A 15663-nucleotide genomic window follows, 5' to 3' on the forward strand; every position below is an offset into this window, starting at 1 on the left:
AGAGGCAGAAACAATTTCAAATTTTAAAAGCCACTTGGACAGATCCTTGGATAGGAAAGGAGGGCATGGGCCCAATACTGGCAAATGAGATTAACATAGATAGGCATCACAGTTAGCTTACTCAAGTGGGGCCAAAGGACCCATTTCTATGCTGTACAGCTCTGACATTTGTTTCTTATTATCAATTTCCCAGTCTCACCCTCTTGCCCCCCCACCCACTGTCATTTTTATATATCCATAAAATCTATTTTGATATTACTTGCCCATTCTTTCTCAGTTTTCTCCATTAGTTTCTTCCTGCTGTTTCCTGGAAAATTCTCAGTCTTCTGGTGTACCATTAGCCTTTGCCATTCTATATGCTCGAAAGATGATTCATCTCTCTCCTGGGATCTATCCTTCTAACTGGAACAAATTTCTGCTGACCATTTAAATATGTCACTGCTCATTCACTGACCTACCCTTTAGCTTATTTACCCAGTCCACTCCAGACAGCTGTACCTTCATACCATTGTAACTGCCCTTATTTGAGGACATTGGTATGGTCACCATATAATCTTCTTGTTTCAAGGTAATTAATCCACTATGTCCTTTCCATCTTCTGAAATGTGGTACCAGAAATCTCCCCACTAATCCAGCCAAAACCAAACTATGGATTCATGTAATTTTAGCATAATCTTTGTTTTGGTATTGTATACTTTATATAAACAAAAACCATGTGTGCTTTTCTTTAAAATAAATCCAATCAACATTTTCTGCTGCATTTCACAGGAGCATGAGAGGCTGTTGTACGAGTAGGACCACTAGGTCTGCTGGACATAATGGCCACATAAAAGTGATTGGCCTGCAGGCAAATCCGGAGGGAAATGGGAAGAGAAAAAGTCAGCACAATTCAGCAGCTGAAATATGAAGGGTGCAGCTCGGGAATGTAGTAGAGACCAGCAGCCTTGATGACAATTCCTTCAATGAAAATGAGCTGGAAATAAGCACTACGATGTTTGTACATGCAATCTGAAGTTCAGTTTGGAGGTCTGGAATTGAGATTAAACTGGTTTAATCTTAGCAGACAGCTGAAGGGGAAAGAACTTATTTTGTAAGCTTTGTTGTTCCCAATGTTCAACTGGAGAAAAATGTGGCAATATCACCCTGACCACAAAGACTGGCATTGGAACAAGGCTGGTGAAAGATTAAGGCTAAACATTATGGAATTGGATTCCATACTTATGAGACATAGCAGGAATAGTAGGCAAATGAGAAAAATGGATGAAAATAAACTCAGTGTTCTGGGGATGTGCTAGTGACAAATTGAATAACAATGGCAAAAAAGGAAGAGCAACAATAGAATGCAAACTGCCTGATGCAATGTCGACCCAAACACAGACTATCCTCGTCTCCATTGATGCTGCTTCACCTGTCGAGTTCCACTAGCAGTTTGTTTCTTGCCTTGAATACTTGTCCACTTAATACAGTTACAACTCTTGGTTAACCACTTCAAGCCTGTCATAGGAGATGCAAGTTAATTTAATTGTGTAGTCACATTGACATTCATGGGTCACCGACAGCAAATCTGCTGTTCACTACTCCATATGTAACAGCAAAATCCACTTAATCCAACATCTAATTTTATATCAGCCCAACCATTGCACATTTTCAAGTTAGTCTCCAAAAGGAAACACTGGAAGGACTTCACTACCCAATTATCACGATGCATAATGTTATACCACACTTATTCATCATGCTACTGGAATGTTGCAACAATCAATAAACAATGAGAAATGAAGAATGTGGAAACCCATATTCAGCGACATCTTAAGGCCAATTTAATTGTAAAGTCTTATATTACACTAGTATAAGGCAACCAAAAATTAATTTTAAAAAATAAAGCACGCACTCCCACAATTTCTACATAAATAGGAAGCAATCAAGCATTCTGAACTTAATACAAGTCCACATGTGTAGACATTTAAATCTGGATTAAATACTGTATACATCAAGCTATAAACTCCACTTTAATGTTATTGGGAGAAACATTTATCAATGTTTTTTTTACATCTTAGGGTCTCATTGTGCAGCCATTTTTCAGCAGGGATGCAATTTACCATATGTAACATGCTTTGAAATGCTCAGGCTGAGGCTTCTCTCCCTCACTTAATGCACATTAATCCTTCTCCACTCCAGATACAAAAAGCGAGCAGCCTTGATTTGCTCACTATCCTTTTGCTTTATTACACAATTATCAAAAGTCTAGAAAACTTTGTAAACCCGTGGCATAGATGCAGTGCTCATCTCTCTTCTCTCCTCTCTGGAATTCCAGATTCTATTAAGGTTACCTTATATCGCTGTAGGCAGCCACAGATGCTTTTCACAAACCCTTTAGAGAGGGGAAACAGAGGGAAACCTATGTCAGGGTAACCATGCTTCTCAGGGAGAAAGCTCCTGTAACTCTTCCGCCGCCTTTTTGGTTTGACGATAGCCTGTGATGAAGCCTTCTGTTCTGCAGTTAGGGAGGAGGTTTCAGCTGCAGCCTGTAATTGCTCAGTAGAATCCATCTCTAGGCATATACTTTCCTCTGAGCCAGCTTCTGCCAACAACCTCTGCTCTATACCGCTCACATGAATTTCAGAATTCTCCATTGCAGGCTCCTTGGTGGCCTGAACAGATTCAGCAAGCATCTGTGATGCAGATGGTGAGAGATGCTCTACCTGGCCATCTCCCACCTCAGAAGCGCAGCTATGAGCAGACATGTCTTCAGTACTAAGTTCAGTACTTCTTTGGATCATTTCATTAATTTCCAACCAAGACTCCATCCTGTTTAAGAGGCGCCAGCCATTGGTAAAGAAGTGCTCTTTTATTTCCTGTTCAAATATTTCCACGGGTTTCTGAATCAGCTGAGTCATAGATTGCACCAGTTTTATCAGAGCCATCTCATTGTAGCAGCGACTATTTTCATAGCCCTCTTGAAGGCCACGGTCACTGTCAAACCCAGCCTCATTGTAGTAGGGCTCATTCACCAGGATAAGCCCTGCAAAAAAAAGAGGATTTAAATGAAGTTACATTGGAAAGAATTGAATATAAAATGACCGGCCACATAGATCTACTTCCATAATATGATGCTGAATCAAATGATAGACACCAATAATAACTTTCACAAGCATTTAACAGAACTGATGCCCTTGTTTGACAATGCTTCTCCAACATCACCAGCAAAAATATGCACTTTTCATTTTAGTTACACAATTTGATTACTACAATTTTTTGTTCTAAAACACTTTAGACATTTGAAACCTCTCTGAACTGTTTCACACAGGGCTACTTTAGAGATATTGCAGCTTGTTTTTCCAATGAGGACCTGGGAACCAAACCATAAATTGGAATTGATCTATCATTGTCACATGTACCAAGATACAGTGAAAAACTTTTGTTTGTGTGCCATCCAGACAGATCATGCCATACGTAATTGCATCGAGGTAGTAAAAGGAAAAAACAGAATGCAGAATATAGCATTACTGTTACAGGGAAGGTGCAGTGCAGGGAGACAAATAAAGTGCAAGGGTCTTCGAAGAAGTAGATTGGGAGACCAAGTTCATCTTTCAGCTGCAAGAGGTCCATTCAAGAGTCTGACAACAGCAGGACAGAAGCCGTCCTTGAACCTGGTGGTACGTGCTCTCAAGCTTTTGTATCTTCTGATCGATGGGACGGGTGAGAAGAGAGAATGACCGGAGGGAATCTCGATAATGTGGGCTGCTTTACCAAGGCAGCAGGAAGTGCAGACAGAGTCAATGGAGGGGACGCTGGTTTGCGTGATGGACTGGGCTGCGTTCACAACTCTCTGCAATTTTCTGCGATCTTGGATAGAGCAGTTGCCATACCAAGCTGTGATGTATCTGGATAGGTTGCGTTCTATGGTGCATCTGTAAAAATTGGTAAGAGTCTTCAGGGACATGCTGAATTTCCTTAGCCTTCTGAGGAAGTAGAGGCATTGGTGTGCTTTTTTGCCTGTCGCACCCATGTGGTTGGACCAGGACAAATTGTCAGTAGTATTTACACCGAGGAACTTGAAGCTCTCAGCTACCTCCACTTCAGCGTCATTGATAAAAACAGGGGCGTGTACTCTACCCTGCTTCCTGAAGTCAAAGACCAGCTCCTTTGTTTTGCTGACATTGAGGGAAAGGTCATCTTGACACCATGCCACTAGGCTATCTCCTTCCTGTACTCCATCCTGTTGTTGAGATCCAGCCCACTATGGTGTCATCACCTGCAAACTTTTAAATGAAGTTAGAGCAGAATTTGGCCACACAGTTGAGAGTGTACAGGGAGTATAGTAAGGGGCTGAGGACGTAGCCTTGCAGGGCACCAGTATTGAGGATAATCGTGGAAGAGGTGTTGTTGCTGATCCATGAAGACAGCCAATGGTATTTGGTCAACATATTTTGTTAATTTCCCCAATCACTTTCAGGAGCAAAATGGGACTGTGGCTGCAGCATATGCAAGTCTCAGATAGACGTTTAAGTTAAAACAGCTCGAATTGAGTGACCAGAGGTGGCTCCTCAGCCCCTGAAGCCTGTCTGCTATTCAATGACAGCATGGCTGATTGGTGACCCAACTCTATCCTTCAGGTGCAATTTCCAGAACTGTATACAAGACTCCAGATGTGGTCTGCCTAATTTTTATATGGCTGCAGCAATCTTCCACATTCATTTTAGGGTGGCAGCCAGAACTGAATATTGTACTCTAGTTGTGGCCTAACTAACATTTTATGAAGTTGTACCATAACCTCTTATTCAATCTGGAAAAAAGTGTGAAGTAATAACATTGGAAGAACGAACATGAAGACAGAGTACAAGGTTAATAGCAGGATTCTTAGCAGTGTGGAGGAACAGAGGGATCTTGGGGTCCAAGTCCACAGATCCCTCAAAGTTGCCATGCAAGTTGATATGGTTGTTAAGATGACATCCGGTGTGCAGGCCTTCATTAGTTGGGTGACTGAGTTCAAGAGCCACTAGGTAATGTTGCAACTCTACAAAACTCTGGTTAGACCACACTTGGGAGTATTGTGTTCAGTTCTGGTCATCTCATTATAGGAAGGATGTGGAAGTTTCTGAGGGTGCAGAAGAGACTTACCCGGATGCTGCCTGGATTAGAGAACACTTCTTATGAGGGAAGGTTGAGCAAGATAGGGCTTTTCTCTTTGGAGCAACACAGTATGAGAGGCAACTTGATAGAGGTGTACAATATTATGAGGAGCATAGATAGAGTGGGCAGCTAGCACCTTTTCCCCAGGGCAGCAATAGCCAATACCAGAGGACATCCATTTAAGGTCCGAGGAGGAATGTTCAGGGGAGATGTCAGAGGTAGGTTCTTTACACAGAGTATTGGGTACCTGGAACATACTGCTGGGGGTGGTTGTTGAGGCCGATACTATAGGCACATTTAAAAGGCTCTCAGATAGGCACATGGAAGAAAAATGATTATGAGATGTGCAGGAGGGAAGGGTTAGATTGATCACGGAGGTGGTGTTCATATAGTTAGTCACAACATCATGGGCCGAAGGGCCTGTACTGTGCTTACTGTTCTACGTTCTATTCTATGCCTTGACTAATGAAGGCAAGTATCTCATATGCCATGTTCACTACCTTATCTACCCCATGTTGCCACCTTCAGGGATCCTTGGACTTGTACACCAAGGACCTTCTGTTCCACCATCCAGTAAAACAATAATCCAGCACTCTTCTTTGACCATCCAAATTAGGAAAATATCTGGCACTCATCACACGAGCACAGCAATAGGCTACCAGGGCCCTAAAGCCTGTCACACCATTCCACATGATCCTGATTGATCTGCCAGACACCAGAACTCCTCTTCCATCTCAGCCCCTAGCCTCCATAGGCCTTTGGGGTAGATAATTCACCACCCTTTGCACGAAGAAATTCCAAGACACCTCCGTATTAAAGGAGCACCCCTTTATCTTGTAACCTTGTTCAAAATTTTCCCATTAGATTAGGGAGATCTTGGAAGTACTTACACAGAACAGGTCCTTCAGCCAACGACGTCTGTGCTAACCATGATGACAGTCCAAACTAATCCCATCTGCTTGCATAGGATCTATATCCCTCTATTCACCGTCTCTTCATGTACTTGTCTAAATGCCTCTTGAACATTGCTAGTGCATGTTTCCACCACTTCCACTGACAGCATGTTCTAGGCAGATTAAAGTCCATCTGCTGTTTTCCTACCCAAATTTCCAATTGATCTACATTCTGCTGCATGCTTTGGCAACCTCTCACTTTCCACAACTCCACCACTGTGTGTCATCATAGAGTCATACAGCATTGACCAGCAAGTCCAACATCTGTGGCAGGCAAGTTACTGGAAAGCATTGAGGGATTAAGATAAACGTGCATCTGAAAAGGCGGGTTGATTGAGGATAGTCAGCATGGCTTTGTACATGGAGATCATGTCTTACAAGCCTGACAGATTTTTAATGATGTAGCCAATAAAGTCAATGAGGGCAGGGCAGGGCAGTAGACGTGGTTTATATGGACTTCAGCAAGGCCTCCACATGGTAGGCTGCTCTGGAAGATTAGATTGCATGGAATCCAGGAAGAGCTGGCTGATGGTGAAAGGCTGTTTCTCAGACTGGAGGCCTGTGACTAGCGGCGTGCCTCAGAGGTCAGTGCTGGACCCATTGTCGTTTGTCATTGGATGAGAATGTACAAGGCATAGTTGGTAAGTTTGAAGATGGTACTAAATTAGGTGGTAGTGAACAATGAAGAAGGTTATCTAAAATTACAGAGGGATGTTGATCAGCTGAGCAAGTGGGCCGAGGAATGGCAAATGGGGTTTAATTTGGATGTGCAAGGTGCTGCATTTTGGAAAGTCAAATCCAGGTAGGAATTTCACAGTGAATGGCAGGGCCCTGGGGAGTGTTGTAGATGGAGGGACCTTGAAGTACATGGTTCCCTGAAAGTGGAGTCACTGGTAGACAAGGTGGTGAAGGCAGCTTTTGGCACACTGGCCTTCATCAGTCAGGGCATTGAATATAAAAGTTGGGAGGTCATGGTGCAGTTGTACAGGATGCTGGTGAGGCTGCATTTGGAATATTGTGCTCAGTTTTGGTCACCCTGCTCTTGGAAAGATGTTATTAAACTGGAAAGAGTGCAGAAAAGATTAAGGATGCTGCTTGGACTTGAGGGACTGAATTATAGGAAGAGGTTGGACAGGCCAGGACTTTATTCCTTGGAGCGTAGGAGAAAGGTGATCGTAGGAGAAAGGTGATCTTACAGAAGTGTGTAAAATCATGAGGGGCATAGATAGGGTGAATGCGCTCAGTTTTCTTTCCCCACCTAGGATTGGGAATCAAAACTAGAGGGCATAGGTTAAAGATTTAGTAAATATTTGCCCCTCAAATTCCTATTTAAAACAAAGGGTGGTATTTATGTGGAATGAGCTGCCAAAGGAAGTGGTTGAGGCAGGTACATGAACAACATATAAAAGGCACTTGGACAGGTACATGGATAGGAAAGGTTTAGAGAGATATGGGCCAAACACAGGCAATTGGGACTAGCTCAGGAATGCACATGGTCAACATGGATGAGCAGGGCCAAAAGGCCTGTTTCCGTGCTAAATACAGACATCTGCAGGAGTTAGGGACTAGGCGTAGCAGCCAGTTAATTCAGAAGACAACCAGTCTTCAAAAATCAAAACATGTAACCTCCCCACAGTATTCAAACAGGCACCATTGTCTTTACAAACACAGGCTGCCAGTTCAGTGGGAGGCCATTGTAACTTCACAGGGGAAGACAATAGGTATGGAACCCTAATGTAACCTGGGGACTGCGTGTATACGCAATGAACGTAGGGAGTATAATACTAAATATACAGATGACATGAAAATTGAGGGTGTTGTTAATAGAGAGTAGGATAATTGTAAGCTACATGATGACATCAGTTGGTAAGCTGGCTGAGCAATGACAGATGAAATTTAATCCTGATGCACTGAGGTCTAACTATAGGACATACACAAGGAATGGTAGGGTCCAACAGACAATTGAGGAATGGAGGTACCTCTGTGCAAGAAGCAAAGGATTCCTGAAGGTAGCAGCACAGGTAGATAAGATGGTGAAGGTAGCATACAGGGCACTCACCTTCATTCGCCAGGGTACAGAATGCAAGAGGAAAGAGGTTATGATACAACAATCTGCCAGAGGAACTCAGTGACTTGAGCAGCATCTATGGGAGCTGTCAATGTTTCGGGTCAAAACCCTGCATCAGGACTGAGAGTGGAGAGGTGAGATGGCCAGCACTTTGGGCCCCATGTCCAAAAGATGTTCTGGCCCTGGAGAATGTCCAGAGGTTTACAAGAATGATTCCAGGAATTAAAAATGCTTAACCTACCAGGAGCATTTTGTGTCTCTGGACCTGTACTCAATGGAGCTCAGAAGGATGAGGGGAGATCCATTGAAGCCTAATGAATACTGAAAGGCCTGGATAGAGTGGATATGTTTCCATTAGCAGGAGAGTCTAGGATCTGAGGGGAGCCTCAGAATAAAGGGATGTCCCTTTAAAACTGAGATGAGGAGGAACTTCTTCAGCCAGAGGGTGGTGAATCTGCGGAATTTGTTGCCACATAGGGTTGTGGGGGCCATCATTGGGTGTATTTAAGGTAGTAATTGATAGGACCTTAATTGATAAGGGAGTTGAGGGCTATAGGGAGAAGGTGGGAGAATTGGATTGAAGAAAAAAAAGTCATCGATGATTTAATGGTGGAGCAGACGTGGCCCAATGGCCCAATTCTTCTCCCATATCTTGTAGTATAGAGAAAGGGAGAAGTGAGAAAGGAGACCAAGGTGATTGGTGGACTGAGAGGTGTTTGATGACAGGCAGGTGGTGCCAGGGGACGGGAGCAGGGGTAGAACTGGGCAACAGTGGCAGGTAAATGATAGATGGAGGCAGACAAAGAGAAAGAGAAAGAGGGAAAAAATATGGAGAGGAAGATGGAGCAAGGGGAGGGGAATGGCCTCTGCAAGTATCTGTCAAATAATAGAATTCAGACCCAACTCTCTCAAAGAAAGTTTTATAGCAATACAAACAGGCCCTTCAACCCAAGTCATCCATGCTGACCAAAGTGTCTTCCTGAGCTAATCCCATTTGCTTGCATTTGGCCCATATCCCTCTAAACCTTTCCTATCCACGAATTTGTACAAATATCTTTTGAATGCTGTAATTGTCTGAGGAACCCTATCAGAATCCAAGTGACAGAATATGGAACAATGAACAAGCCTGCTTCAAAGGGAGCCCCAAATCCACTGGCATTCAGTCACTTTCTTCATTCCCACCCCATAATCTGCTGCATTCATACAAGTAAAACATCACAAGTAGAACTAGTTCAATCTTTCTCAGCACTAACCTTGAATTGATATGAGCACCTGGAGAAGACTAGATTTAGTTGTCCACCTCTCTGTTCCCTAAACAAAAAAAGTCAAAGTATTAAATGGTGGGAGAGAACAGATTAAAAGCAATTCCAAGATGAAATAGCAAATGAATACATAAACCTGAGTGCACATATTATGATCGACAGGGTAATAAAGGCTTCCTTTTAATTCCATGGTGTAATCATCATTAGATGAGGATCCAATTGATTCCTCTGCTAGACACAGCATTACGGCTAAGGGCAGAGCTCAAACACATTGAACTCCAGACCTATGCACCCTTCACCAGCTTCTCAGCTAAACAACCTCACATTTGAACATGTCACCAGCAACTATGATTGTAAAGATAAGTGCAAGTGTTTTCCTTTTTCTTTATTTTACAATGTTTTTAATTCATTCTCAGTTCTTTTCCTTGACACTTTCATATACAACTACAGGACATGCAACATCTAGTCTTTTACCTCCTCTCTTCCTGATTTCCATGGCCCCAAACACACTTTCCAGGACAAGCAACAGCTCATTTGCACTCCTCACTGCTTTCGCTCCCACCCACCCCCCCCCCCCCCCCAACTCAAACTATAGAATGGGGAGACCCCCCTTTTAAAATGATGCCATGGGACCTTGTGTGTTCCCCTAGAGGAAGTGCAGCAGCACCTCGATGCTGGTGTGATCTTTGTGCTCTAATTTCTGGAATCCTTAACCTTCTGACTCCGAAGCAAGTATGCTGACAACCAAGCGAAACAAGAATTTAGCAGTATTTTTAGGTTATCAATTAAGGTAAGGTACAGGAACATAGAAGGTTACAACAGTACAGCTCTTTGGCCCACGATGTTGTGCTGAACTTTTAACCTACTCTAAGATCAATCTAACCATTCCCTCCCACATACCCCTCCATTTTTCTATCATCCATGTGCCTAAGAATCTCTTAAATGTCCCTAATGTATCTGCCTCAACCAGTGCCCCAGTAGCACGTTCCACACACCCACCACTTAAAAAAAATTACCTCTGCTAACTCCCCTGTACTTTCCTCCAATCCCTTTAAAATTATGCCCCCTCGTATTAGCCATTTTCACCCTGGGAAAAAGTCTCTGGCTGTCCACTCAATCTATGCCTCTTATCTTGTACACCTCTATCACGTCACCTCTCATTCTCCTTCGCTCTAAAGAGAAAAGCCCTAGCTCACTCAACCTATCCTCATGCGACATGCTCTCCGAGTAGCATCCTGGTAAATCTCCTCTGCACCCTTCCAAAAGCTTCCACATCCTTTCTATAGTGAGGCGACCAGAACCGAACACAATATTCTAAGTGTGATCTAATCAGGGTTGCATGGAGCTGCAACATTCCCTTGTGGCTCTTGAACTCAATACCCCGACTAATGAAGGCCAACACACCATACACCTTCTTAACAACCCTATCAACTTGAGCGGCAACTTTGAGGGATCTATGGACGTGGACCCCAAGATCCCTCTGTTCCTCCACAATACTAAGAATCCTGTCATTAACCTTGTATTCTGCCTTCAAATTCGACCATCCAAAATGAATCACTTCACACTTTTCCAGGTTGAACTCCATCTGCTACTTCTCAGCCCAGCTTTGCATCCTATCAAAGTCTACAGCAACCTTCTACACTATCAACAACACCACCAACTTTTGTGTCATCTACAAACTTACTAACTCACCCTTCCACATCAGTGTCATTATTTATTTATTTTACACACACACACACACACACACACACACACACACACACACACATCATAGCTAGATAGAGCAGGGGTCCCAGAACAGATCCCTGCAGAACACCACTGGCCACAGACCTCCAAGCAGAATGCACTCCGTCTGCAACCACCCTCTGCATTCTATGGGCAAGCCAATTCCAAATCCACAGTCAAGTTTCCCTGGTCACATGCCTCCTGACCTACTGAATGTGCCAATCATGGGGAACCTTATCAAACACCTTACTAAAATCCATGTACAGCACATCCACTGCTCTATCCTCAATGTGTTTTATCATATCCTCAAATAATTCAAATCAGGCTCGTCAGGCACGACTTGCCCCTCACAAAGCCATGCTGATGATCCCTAATAAGACTGCTTCTCCAAATGCTCATAAATCCTGTCCCTAAGAATCTGTTCCAATAATTTGCCCACCATTGAAGCAAGACTCACTGGTCTAAAATTCCCAGGGTTATCCCTATTCCCTTTCTTGAACAAAGGAATAACATTTGCCACGCCCCCAATCATCTGGTACTACACCTGTGGGGAGTGAGGATGTAAAGATCATCGCCAAGGGCTCAGATCTCTTCCCTCGCTTCCCATAGTGTCCTGGGATATATCCCATCCGGCCCCGTAGACTTATCTATACCAATGTTTTTCAAAAGTTCCAGCACATCCTCAACATTGACATGTTCGAGCTTATCAGCCTCTTTTATGTAATCCTCACAAATGTCAAGGTCTCCCTCACAGGTGAATACTGAAGCAAAGTATTCATTAAGGACCTCCCTTACCACCTCCAGGCACATTTCTTCCTCTATCCCTAACCAGTCCTACCTTCACTCTAGTCATCCTCCTGTTCTTCACATACGAGTAGAACTCCTTTGCTTTTTCCTTAATCCTTTTCAAGGATTAAGGCCAAGGCCTTTTCATGCCCCCTTCTAGCTCTCCCAAGTCCATTCTTAAGTTCCCTTATGGCTAGCTTTTAACTCTACAGCCCTGTCTGATCCATGCTTCCTAAACCTTAAGCTTCGTTCTTCCTCTTCAATAGATAGAATCGGCCCGGAGACATTGGAGCAGTGGGTCCCTCACAGGTACGTTGAGAGTATTTAAGAAGCTTGTGGGTTTCGCCAGCTTTTCCGTTACAGAATCGGCCCAGAAGACGTTGGAGCAGCAGGTCCCTCACAGGTACGAGCTAATTTAGAAGGGCCAATAAAAAGGAGGTCGTGTCAAGCAGAGTGGCCATTGTCGGAGTGGACAGTCAGAGTGAGTGGCTTTGGCACAACAGGCTTTGGCATCAAGAGGTAGAGGCCATCTGCAACAACACTGGTGAATAGCTAGTAAAGGTAAGGTTTACTGTTATTGTTATAGCTTTTAAGTAGACTACAGCTAGGTAAGAAAAAAGATAGTTCAGATGGAGGACAAGGCGATGTGCTGCAACTGCATGATGTGGGAGCTAGTGGACCCTGCTGTGGTGCAGTGACTACATCTGCAGTAAGTGCTTGAAGCTGGAGGAACTTCGGCTCAGTTGATGAGCTGGAATCGCAGCATCAGGGAGGAGAGAGTTACGTTGATGCTGTGCATCGGGAGGCAGTCACCCCCCTTAGAGCAGGTACCTCTAGGGTCCAGGAGGTAGAGATGGGTGACTGTCAGGGGAGAGAAAGAAAGGGAACAGGCAGACAATGCAGAGGACCCCTGAGGCTGTTCCCCTCAAAAACAAGTATTCAGCTTTGGATGCTGTTGAGGGGGATGACCTACAGGGATCAAGCAGCAGTAGCCAGGTCTCTGGCACTGGGACTGGTCCTGCTGCTCAGAAGGGAAGGGAGGAGAAGAGGAGAGAAATAGTGATAGGGGACTTGATAGTCAGGGGCACACAGGAGGTTCTGTGGACGTGAGCAGGAATCCAGGATGGTATGTTGCCTCCCAGGTGCCAGGGTCCAGGATATGTTTGATCGGGTCCACAGCACTCTTGAGCAGGAGGGAAAGCAGCCAGAAGTCATGGTACATGTTGGTACCAATGACATAGGTAGAAAGATGGATGAGGTCCTGAAAAGGGAGTTTAGGGAGCTAGGCAGAAGGCTTAAGAACAGGATCTCAAGGGTAGCAATCTCAGGATTGCTGCCAGTGCCACGTGATAGTGAAGGTAAGAACAGGAGGAGATGGTAGATGAATGTGTGGCTGAGGAGTTGGTGCAGGGGGCAAGGCTTTAGATTTTTGGATCATTGGGATCTCTTCTGGGGAAGATGGGACCTATACAGAATGGATGGGTTACACCTTAACTCGAGGGGGACCAATATCCTTGCAGGCAGGTCTACTTGTGTGGTTCGGGAGGGTTTAAAAAAGTTTGCGAGGGGGATGGGAACCGGAGGGGTAGGTCAGTTGAAGTAGTAATGTCAGATCTAACATATCGAGAGGCTTTGAGGAAGGAGAAGCAGAGTGTAGGGTATAAAAGTAGTAAGGTGGATGGGCTAAAGTGCATTTACTTTAATGCAAGTATCAGGAATAAGGGTGATGAACTGAGCTTGGATAAATAAGTGGAACTACGATATTGTGGCTCTTGCAGAGACTTGACTGTCACCAGGGCAGGAATGGATAATGAATATTCCTGGATTTCAGTGTTTTAGAACCATAGAACAATACAGCACAATACAGGCCCTTCGGCCCACCATGTTGTGCCGACCTTCAAACCACACCTAAGACTTATCTAACCCCTTCACCCCACATATCTTCCTATTTTAAATTCCTCCATATGCTTATCTAACACAATCTCTTGAACTTGATCAATGTATCTGCCTCCACCACTACCCCAGGCAGTGCATTCCATGCACCAACCACTCTCTGGGTGGAAAACCTCACTCTGATATCTCCCTTGAACTTCCCAACCATTACTTTAAAGCCATGCCATCTTGTATTGAGCATTGGTGCCCTGGGAAAGAGGCGCTGGCTGTCCACTCTATCTATTCCTCTTAATATGTTGTATATCATGTCTCCCCTCATCCTCCTCCTCTCCAATGAGTAAAGCCCGAGCTCCCTTAGTCTCTCCTCATAATCCATACTCTCCAATCCAGGCAGCATCCTGGTAAATCTCCTCTGCACCCTTTCCAACACTTACACATCCTTCCTATGAGGCGACCAGAACTGAACACAGTACTCCAAGTGTGGTCCAACCAGAGTTTTGTAGAGCTGCATCATTACCTTGCAGCTCTTAAACTCGATCCCACGACTTATGAAAGCTAACATCCCATAAGCTTTCTTAACTACCCTATCTACCTGTGAGCAACTTTCAGAAGGATCCTCTCTAGAGTCAGTATGGGTGGAAGTTAGGAACAAGAAAGGAGCAGTTACTCTACTGGGAGTATTCTATAGGCCCCCCTCTAGCAGCAAGGATACCGAGGAGCAGATTGGGAGGCAGATTTTGGAAAGGTACAAGAATAACAGGGAGACTTCAACTTCCCACATATCGATTGGCATCTGCTTAGTACCAAAAGTTTAAACAGGGCAGAGTTTGTAAAGTGTGTTCAGGACAGATTCCTGTCACAGTCTGTTGACAGGCTGACTAGAGGGAATGCCATATTAGACCTAGTATTAGGTAACGAACTGGGTCAGATGACAGATCTGTGGGTGAGCATTTGGGGGACAGTGACCACCACTCCCTTACCTTTAGCATTGTCATGGACAAGGATAGGAGCAAAGAGGACAGGAAGATATTTAGTTGGGGAAGGGCAAATTATGAGGCTATAAGGCTGGAATTTGCACGTGTGAATTGGGGATGACATTTTTGATGGGAAATGTACCATGGAGATGTGGTTGTTGTTCAGGGATCTCTTGCAGGATGTTAGGGATAAATTTGTCCCAGTCAGGCAGAGAAGGAATGGCAGGGTGGAGCCATGGGTGACAAGAGAGGTGCAACAACGAGGCAGCATACATAAGGTTTAGGAAGCAAGGATCAGATAGGTCTCGAGGAATATAGGGTAGCAAGGAAGGAACTTAAGATGGAGCTGAGGAGAGCAAGAAAGAGACACGAAAAGGCCTTGGCGAGTAGGGTTAAGGAAAACCCCAAGGCTTTTTTCCACTTCTGTGAAGAGCAGAAGGATGACAAGAGTAAAGGTAGGACCGATTAGAGACAAAGGTGGAAAGATGTGCCTGGAAGCTGTGGAAGTGGGTGAGGTTCTCAATGAATACTTCTCTTCAGTATTCACCAAGGGGAGGGGCCTTGATGACACTGAGGACAGTGTTGGTAAGGTTAATGTTCCGGAGCACGTAGATATCAAGAGGGAGGATGTGTTGGAGCTGTTAGAAAATATTAGGACAGATAAGTCCCCAGGGCCTGACAGAATATTTCCCAGGCTGCTCCACGAGGCAAGGGAGGAGATCACTGAACCATTGGAGAGGATCTTTGAGTCCCCGTTGTCCATGGGAATGGTACTGGAGGATGGAAAATGTTGTCCCCATATTAAAAAAGGAAGTAGGGATAGTCCAGGGAATTATAGACCAGTGAGCCTTACGACTGTGGTGGGCAAGCTG

At 44.4% G+C, this 15663-nt stretch overlaps 1 protein-coding gene across 1 annotated transcript in view; it reads right to left on the minus strand.

Moving 5' to 3' along the window:
• Positions 1 to 1705: 1705 nt before the first annotated feature.
• The window catches only part of LOC127580004 ((E3-independent) E2 ubiquitin-conjugating enzyme UBE2O), a 132891-nt gene continuing 118933 nt past the window's right edge, over positions 1706 to 15663 (minus strand). Inside the window, exons 17-18 of the mRNA XM_052033126.1 lie at positions 9405 to 9462; positions 1706 to 3019 (exon numbers count right to left, since the gene is read on the minus strand). Of these exons, the coding sequence (XP_051889086.1) occupies positions 2280 to 3019; positions 9405 to 9462 (798 nt within the window). The 3' untranslated portion in view covers positions 1706 to 2279. The remainder of the gene's footprint in view (positions 3020 to 9404; positions 9463 to 15663) is intronic.

Source organism: Pristis pectinata, chromosome 18, assembly GCF_009764475.1.
Source record: "Pristis pectinata isolate sPriPec2 chromosome 18, sPriPec2.1.pri, whole genome shotgun sequence".
Lineage (NCBI taxonomy): Eukaryota > Metazoa > Chordata > Chondrichthyes > Rhinopristiformes > Pristidae > Pristis > Pristis pectinata.